Source organism: Solea solea, chromosome 17 (assembly GCF_958295425.1).
Source record: "Solea solea chromosome 17, fSolSol10.1, whole genome shotgun sequence".
Classification (NCBI taxonomy): Eukaryota; Metazoa; Chordata; class Actinopteri; order Pleuronectiformes; family Soleidae; genus Solea; species Solea solea.
In genome coordinates, this window is record NC_081150.1 from 21,622,468 (window position 1) to 21,631,729 (window position 9,262).

Consider the following 9,262-nt stretch of genomic DNA (forward strand, 5'->3'; position numbering starts at 1 on the left):
ATTAGCACTCGGAGGTGTGTATACGGCCGTAACCATAACAACCGTGTGCTCTCGGGCCAGATAGAAGGGACGACATCTGAGTGTTAAGTACTCCAAATCAGGGGAACAGTGTGTTTCTGTCACTGTAGCGTTGGTACACCACCTGTTGTTGGAGTAGATGATCAGTCCTCCTCCTCTGCTTTTCCCCGAGTCGCTCGTCCGGTCGGCTCGATGTGCCCGGCGTCCCGCTAGCATGATAGCCTTGTTAGCTACCCCCGAGAGAAGCCAGGTCTCCGTCACGGCGATGATGCAGCTGTCCCGTACACTTTTCTGCGCCTCGATGGTGGCCGATAGCTCGTCGAACTTGTTGTTCAGTGACCTTGCGTTCGTGAGGAAAATGCTGGGTAGCGCTGGTCTGTGCGGGTCTCTTCGTAACCGAGCTTGGATGCCGGCTCGGCAGCCCCGCCTCTTGCGCTGCCTGGTCCTTTGTTTAGCCTCGGGCTTGGTTAGCCAAGGGCTGTTTACCGGTCGTGCGATCTCCGGTGGAATATTATGGTCAAGTCTCTGCTTGGGATTTGACTTTCCATAGCGCATTCCAGTCCGGAGTAATTCCTCTCTACTGTACTTCTTACTGCTCACCGAAGTAACACCAGAAGGTGCGGAAAGAGGAGAAAAAGAGTCACAGCACACGGAGAGCTGTCCAGCAACTGCACTCATGCGCGCCGCCATCTTAAGCGGCGCGCAGAGTTGTTCTTGACGGCTGTGTCAACATTGTGTGAATGTGTATGAAAGACTGAAAGAGTGATAGAAAATGAGCTGCACATAGATGCGCTCTATGACTCTGTTAGTGAATGGATGTGAATGGGTCAATTACTGTAATGTAATGTAGCTACTATTAATATTTAATATTATTATTTACAATAGTAGTGGGGGGCCACACGGTGGTGTAGTGGTTAGCACTCTCGCCTTGCAGCGAGAAGACCCGGGTTCGAGCCCCGGTTGGAACAAGGGCCTTTCTGCATGGAGTTTGCATGTTCTCCCCGTGTGTGCGTGAGTTCTCTCCGGGTTCTCCGGCTTCCTCCCACAGTCCAAAAACATGCAATGTGGGGATTAGGTAAATTGGACACTCTAAATTGACCGTAGGAGTGAGTGTGAGAGTGAATGGTTGTTTGTCTCTAGTTGTGTGTGGCCCTGCGATGGACTGGCGAACTGTCCAGGGTGTACCCCGCCTATCGCCCGATGTAGCTGACATTGGCACAGCACCCCCCGCGACCCTCTGGTGGAGGATAAAGCGGTTAGATGATGACTGACTGACAATAGTAGTGGGGTTTCTGTCAGGGCCTTCATTAAAAAAAAACCACACAAACACAACCACATACAAATCACACTATTATGCACTATATTCACGAGACAGTTGATCTGCAACAACCATAGCGCACACGCACACCACTGCGCATCTATGGGCTACTGCATCATTACCACCACATATTCCGTTAAGTCACTCAGCAACTGCAATATTACAAGCCACTATATGACACAAAAACAAGCTTCCACATAAGCATAGGCGTCAGCTACGCGGGGAACACGTCCACGGCACTATTTATGATCAACAGTTTTGTCCTCACCACTTCTAAAAATTTTTATCAATTTATCATTAACACTCAAACTCCCGTAAATGATGTACCTCTTCGGTGAAGGTCTTCCTCTTGAAATAATTTCCTTCTTTTCTCCAAACAATCGTCGTGAAAAGTTCACACGAAGGAGATCAGAAACATGATGATTCAGTGGTGTTAATGCAGTGATCAAAACCCGCCAAAGGTTCAAACGTCGTTGATGACAACAGTGGGGGCTAGCGCCAGACACATCGCTGGGCCTGGGGCGTTCTGTCACTATGCATCACATTTTGATTGGCTGACGACACACGTCAGTCAAAGTTATAGGAAATGGCAGCTTCAACGAAAGGCCAGCAATACTACTAGAGCAGGTCCACGGAGCTATGATGCATTTACTGACATCCAGGAAAATCCAGCTCAGCTTCACAAAAAATAACCAAATTCTTTCTGGAAATATAATCATAACATACTGAAAAAGTAATTGAATTCAGACACATTCAGGCACAAATTAATTTGATTATTAAAAAATAATAATAATAATAATGATAAAAAAAATATTTTTTTGATACTGACAGCCCACCACTGATTATTTAATACATTTGAACATGCCGAGAGCTCAGCACTGTAAAATATGTTTTTATGGAGAGTAAGCGGGAGAAAATGCCAGACAACACCGTAAATAAATAGCTCCTTTTTAAAAAATGTCCCCTTCAGGAATTACCTTTTGTGGTACTTAGATCATCATTATCATTTCTGAACAACATAACAAAGGAGGCAAAATTTCCAGCAGCACCTAGCCCTGAAACTAACTAGTTATCCTTTAAGCAAGCTTACATGATGAAATTCATGGCTGGGATGCCAAATAATAGGAAACATGAACTGGTAATTAATATTGTAAGTCAGATACAAGTCTTAGCAGTTTACTGGTCAGGCATACAGTATTGACCAACCTAAATTAACTCGGATAACTCAAAGAAAAAAAAACTTTGTACAGCAAAATTAAATGATTGAACTTCCTCTGAAATATCTAAAAAATTATGGCTACACATTTAGATGCTGTAATTTATGTTATTTACAAAAGCTAGTGAGAATTACAAATGTCTACTTCATAACAATGCAATGGTTATGCCTGTAAGCAGCAATGGATGACATCTATAAAGAACTACTGGGTGCCGTACCATAAAATGTCTGCAGGTGGAGCGGAGAGCAAATAAAGACATTTGGGTGCAGTACCATAAAATGTCTGCAGGTGGAGCTCCAGAGCAAAGAGTGTGTGAAACACCAGGGCTGGAAATCAGGTTTTTGTACCTAATTGAGGACCTCTGTTAAAACCAGAGTATAGCATGTTTACAACCTAAGGAAGTGATTTCAGTGAAAACAAAGTGAAGACCGGCCAAGACACACACACACACACACACACACTCACGCACACACACACACGCACACACACACTGCTGCCTCATCACTAAGTTCAAATGTCTTATTTTGTCACTTCAGTGTTTGAAATCCTTTGTTCAGATTGACGTCAGTGACACAAAGTGACCACACGAGGCAGCAGAGGACCAGCAGCTCCTGTGTCCCCGCAGCTAAAATCACTGGTTTTCTCTATGGGCTTTGGTGTGGGAGAGTGAGTGGATGGAGCTGTTAATCTATGACCTAAAAGAGCATAGACTTAATCTGACATAGATTGTATTAGGTGTCAGTACCTCGTCATCAACACAACAAAGTAGATTAAAGTGATATGATGTGGTTTTTATTGATGTTGAAAATGTCATTCTTCATTAAGCCACAGAAACAGAAACCACAGACACTGATGATGTTTGGAAAGTGCAAAAACCCTCTGAGTGTCATGAGTTTCCTGTCACTGTGGACACGTTCTTCGCTGTCGTTCACAGAGCAGCAGGAGGACAGAGGTCATCCTGAGGTCACGCACACTCAGTTTCACCTGCATCACAGCAGAAACCACACTTCCTCATTCATGGCATAATCTGCTCATGTGTGTTTCATTTTCCATGTGTGTGTGTGTGTGTGTGTGTGCGTAACTCTGAGTGTTGTTCTGCTCACACGCAGCAGGGGGCGCTGTTGTCAGGCAGCATAAAGAGGAGGAGGAGGAGGAGAAGCAGTGCATGCTGGGACAGAAAGGCTCGTCAGTGAGAAGATGATGTTCTTCAGACAAAGAGTCAAACTCTTAACATCTTTATTTACTTTGTTTTCTATTGGATTGAAAACCTTGAATTTTATTTTATATTATTTTGACTTCTTTCTTTTTATTTTATATAAAGAATTTATTCATTTTTAATTGATTTTACTTTCTGTATCTTTTAATTTCACTTTCAAACATTCACTTTTTGTTATTTTTATCTCAGTGTGTGTGAACCTGTGTGTTTCAGGCTGGTTCTCAGCAGCAGGGGGCGCTCACAGCGCAGGACGGCGGCTCAGTTAATGACAGACATGTTGATTTTTTAAGTCTTTATTTATTGATGGTTTCAACAAAGAATGACTGAGACGAGCTTTGACCTCGTCCACCACTGAAGCTGCTGTCTCTTCATGTCCTACAGAGGACACAGAGACACTGAGGAACCAGGACAGACCAGGTACCCAGGATAAACCGGTTCAGTGAATGTGGTCCTGAAGGTGTGGAGGTGGATCAGTGAGTCAGAGGAGACGCTGTAGAAGGACAGAGTCCCAGCAGGACAGTCCACATACACTGATACTCTGTGAGAGACAGAGGTGATGGGTGTTCGTATCCCACAGTGATGGACAAAGTTACCATGAACGTCAGAGCAGATCAGACTCCAGGACTGATCATTATCTCCAAACACACAGTCAAAACCGATGCCTTTCCTCTTGATTCCTCTGTAACTCAGTGATATATCAACAGTTCCTCTCCACTCGACCTCCCAGTAACAGCGACCAGTCAGACCAGGTCTACACAGCAGCTGAGACCAGAACTCAAATCTGTCTGGATGATCAGGATACGACTGATCTTCTGTCACACGGGTCACTTTCCTGTTGTCGTCAGACAGTTTGAGTTTTCTGTGCATTGTGTTTGTGTCCAGTTCCAGTTCACATGAATCTGATGAAGACAACGAGACACAGCTGCAGTTTATTGATGATCAGCTGATATGTTGTTATTTCCTGTAAATCCATACTTACACTTCCTGAGACCAGGTTTTAACCACTGCTCTCCAGCATGGTCCATCCTGGAGGAAGAAACAGTCTGAATGAGTTTCTGTCCAACATGAGTCCAAACTGTTGTCTTAATGACGCACTCTGGTGGACACAATGATGAACTACAAGGACAGGTGTGTTTCAAAGAGAAGACGGTGGCTGTTTCTCAATACTCAAGTGAGCAAGTATGTACTTGCTTACTTGGGAAGTATATACTTGAGAAGTACGCTGGGAGTATATACTTGCCAAGTACGGGAGTACACAAGTATGTGGTTGTTTCTCAATACTCAAGTATGCAAGTATGTACGATTGTTCTGGCAATAAACAGGCCAAAAATTAACATTGAAGTGGATGGGAGACAGTAAAAAACCAAGCCCACTTTGGAGCATCACAGTGTCGTCATACTTTAACGCAGAAACATGATTGTTACTTTAAACGGGTCACAAGACTTGGGACTTTTCTGACCTAAGTCGACATTTTGATCCATGTTACGGTTTTTAAACAATCGCAGTTTACGTTTTGTACTTTTTTTTTACGCTTTCTGATTTTATAATGGGTGTTTGAGTGGTGTGTGGGCGGATCCCACATGATGTTTTTAAACCACATGGAGGTTTGCATTTTAAATTTCGTTTGTACCTTGGTATAAATGACAATAAAAGGATTCAATTCAATTCAATTCAATCCAGCAAAATAATCACCAAGAATTTCTAAACAAACTCTTCTCCTGCCCACAATTTCCAACCTACACTGACCATTTTTACATCAAAATGTTGCCATGGCTGTCCTCTAACCCTGTATGTGTTTTCATGTTCATATGACTTGTAGTTTTTCTTTAAATCACCTCAAAGCGCAGAGAGTTATGGTCACAGTCTCCACCCACCTCAATGTTAAAATGTCTGCTTTGGAGTTGTGGAAAAATCAACCCGAGGGTGATTTTAAAACTGTGATTTCTCTGTCAATTCAAGCCCGTTTGTCACAAATTTTGAGATGGGAGCAGCTGAAAGCCTCCTGACGCTCACAAACCAAAAATTGTATCTCTATCATCAACCGTTCTTGAAATATGACAACTTTAAAACATGCTGTTTTCTCTGCTTTCTCTGCTGGTTTAGGAGAGATAGGGACAGGTGCGTGTGTGTGCGTGTGCGTGCGTGTGTGTGCGTGAAAGGAGAGGGGACTTAGGGAGGGGCGTGTAAGTCTCTCTGTATTGAATTGCTATTCTTCCACACAAAACTTTGACGTGTAACTCCTCCCACAGTTTTGAGAAAACCCCCACACATGTTATATCAAAACGTGCGTCTTGACCGGGACTTGTGTGCTATGACTATTTCAAAGTGTTTCAAGTAACCATGGCGACAAAAATAATGTTGTTATTATTTTACATTTTAAATATTTAACTTCATTTATTAATTTATTTCTATTAAAATATACAATACAAATTATACAATGTGGAAAATAGATATATTACAGCATTGTAGAGTAGTATATATATACAGTATATATATATATAAATGACTTATACTAATAAATATATACTACTCTACATATCTAATATCTACATATTATATTTAAATACAGATACAATGACCGTGCGACTTTAATATAAATCTAACATTCAAAGTTAAAATAAATAAAACATTAACAATATACAAACTTTTAAACTGTCAGGTCAAAACGTTTCCATTAAAAACAAAATAACACGTCAACAACAAATCTATGGATCACACCGAGCATCTAATGACAGCGACGTCTGAGCCAGCGGATCATTTCATCAGGACAGGCCGAGGTCACGCTGCTCTGTGCCGGGCACAGTGAGCGCCGAGCGTCCGCAGAGGCGGAGCTTATCGTTTTTGTCGTTTTTGTCAGGCTTCCTTCTTCTTATGAACGATAGGTGATGAGTTGATGATGCAGGAGAAGACCCCACTGACACAGGACTTGTACCGAACAAAGGGATTTGATTTAGTCACAAGTCAGGCGTCAGAACCAAGCTCTGCAGCAGCTCGGGAGAATGTGTTCTTGCCGAATCTCCGAACAATTCTGCCTCAGAAAAGCAAAACTAACCTTATATAGATTTTCTAGCATTCTTATTTGCAGGCATCACATGTTTGGACCCCCGCCTTTTTTCCATAATGCAACAACTTGAAAAACAAGTTGGGTCCGGTTATACCATACTGTCCCATGATCTTTAAATTGGACAATATCACCATTTAGTCAAACAAGAGACATCTATATTTCCTAACTAACCATATTCAAAACAGACCCTCAAGTTTCCTGTCCTATACAGGATGCCTATTGTAAAACGTATGGTCTGACTTGTCATGTGTCCCAGAGACCCTCTTGTCTCATGTTTACTTATTAATGTCAATCATCAATACATTGAAGTATTAAACTTTAGCTGTGTTAATGTGTTCTTCTTAGTTCATATACTTCAGTATTCTGGGATACATGGCCATCCCAAGTACGCTCAAGTCACCTCCGATGCATACCTGGTAAAAATGGGCGGAGCGAGAATACTTCCGGGTGTTCTCGCTGTTCGCTTTCTTGAGAATTGGAACAGCACTTGAACAGCACCGGAGTACGCAAGTACGCACAAGTACGCACAAGTATGGATATTGAGAAACGGCCGGTGTCTGCCGAACCAGAGACCACAGTTTCAGGAGGCTACACATTTACTCAACAGCGCCACCACGTGGACAACACAGAAGACAACTTCTGTTTATACATTTGAAACCCACCACGAGTAAACCAGCAACAAGTTGGCCCCGCACAAACCAAGTAAACAAAGAAAATAGATAAAAATGAGGGATTTCATTTGTATTTTTACAGTGTTTCAAATCGCAGTATTGTGGGTCTAAAAAGCATAAACTTTGTATTTGAATTACGGTTGTTTGATCGTTTGCTTGAATCGAGACCTTGTTTCCAGTGCTTTCATGGTTTTTTCAGCTGCGCGTCACAGAGGAAACACATGGCTACTTATGCAGCTGCTGCTGCGGAGGCTCGTCGCTGTTACTGCTGCTTCCAAAACTTGTGTGTTTTCACCGTTGAATGAAGAATGAAGAACAACTTGATTGTAGCTGTTAGATGACGAACATCTCGTACACAACTCACTACAAACACCACAGAATAAAGACATCTTTACTTTAGTTTGACCGTAGACTGTTTGAAGTGGACCAGGACTGTTCTGTACCCAGTACCAGGACTTCTCACATGATGCTGCTACTCTGTGCAGATGATCTGTCCAGTTCATGGTTCTGGTCGTTTCTCAGGCTGAACTACGTGACATTCACTCGTTCTCACGAGGTGTTTAAAAAGTGTCACTAATGTTTGGTTATACTCACTGACAGAGGAAAACATAATAACAGGACATCTTCAACCTGAACCTGCTGACAAGTTTGAATACTGCTGATGAACATGAAGAGGAAGGAGGAGGAGGAAGAGGAGAATACCTGAGAATGTCCAGTTTCCAGTGAGGACTCTTCAGTCCAGCAGACAGCAGCTTCACTCCTGGATCCTGCAGGTCATTGTTACTCAGGTCCAGTTCTCTGAGATGGGAGGGGTTGGAGTTCAGAGCTGAGGTCAGAGAAGAACATCCTTCCTCTGAGACCAGACAACCTGACAGACTGGAGTTAAGAAGATATGATGAACTCAGTGATTCAGAAAAAACATCTTCATCAACAAGAACCTAAAGAAGCAAAGAGTCTGAGTCAGAGTCCTGACCTGAGAGTCTCCAGAGAACAGTGAGGACTCTTCAGTCCATCACACAGCAGCTTCACTCCTGGATCCTGCAGGTCATTGTTACTCAGGTCCACGTGTCTCAGACGAGAGGACACAGAGCTGAGGACTGAGGACAGAGCTTCACAGCTTCTCTCTGAGAGGTTACAGCCACTCATTCTGAGGAGGAGTTCAAGAAAATCTATTCACATATGTAATTAAAAAAATAATCAGGGACAGGTGAGGAGCGAGAGAAGGGTATCAAGGAGAAACTGCGAGCTTTCAGAAGGCAGTCCCCATCCTCTCCAGAAGAAGTATAAGCTTTGACTGATTTTTGAAGAGTTGGAAAGCTAAACAGAACGTGCTATATTCACCACATGATGAGAATATATATACAGGCGAGGGTTGCTGTATAAGGACACATTTTCTGTGGAATGAACAGAGACCTTTTCTTTTCTTTTTTAGAGCGCCATGGTGGGGGCCCTCAGCCCACAGGTGGGAGAGGCTTTCCCTCACAGCTAGATATTTTATCTAGCTCAGGCCAGGGTCTTTTCTTAGAGACCCCGGCCTTGGGATCACTCTTTTTGTTTGTCCTTTTTTCTATTTCTTGCTTATGTTTGGTGTTGTTATTTGTTCAGGGAGCAGATCTTTCAATTTTCATCTTGTTAAGTTTGTTGGTACACTTACAAGTAAATAAGTATGGCTAGTGACAAATTAAAATTCATTTCGTTTAATGTCAATGGGCTGTTGAATCCAGTTAAACGTAGTAAAATCCTATCTAAAGTGAGAAC

The 9,262-nt window shown here is 42.6% G+C and overlaps 1 protein-coding gene across 1 annotated transcript; it reads right to left on the bottom strand.

Annotated features, from left to right (window-relative positions):
• Positions 1–4,046: 4,046 nt before the first annotated feature.
• On the bottom strand, positions 4,047–8,650 carry LOC131443454 (ribonuclease inhibitor-like). The gene is made up of 3 exons (XM_058613108.1): positions 8,478–8,650; positions 8,207–8,380; positions 4,047–4,795 (listed from the first exon to the last, which is right to left on the bottom strand). Exons 1-3 carry the CDS (start codon positions 8,648–8,650, stop codon positions 4,699–4,701), a joined length of 444 nt encoding a protein of 147 aa, XP_058469091.1. The 3' UTR covers positions 4,047–4,698.
• Positions 8,651–9,262: the final 612 nt, after the last annotated feature.

Coding starts and splice junctions, on each gene's coding strand:
- LOC131443454 (XM_058613108.1), bottom strand. CDS start 8,650: ATGAGTGGCTGTAACCTCTCAGAGAGAAGCTGTGAAGCTCTGTCCTCA. Junction 8,381..8,477: donor TGTTCTCTGGAGACTCTCAG/GTCAGGACTCTG, acceptor TCTTAACTCCAG/TCTGTCAGGTTGTCTGGTCT. Junction 4,796..8,206: donor TGGAAACTGGACATTCTCAG/GTATTCTCCTCT, acceptor TTCTTCCTCCAG/GATGGACCATGCTGGAGAGC.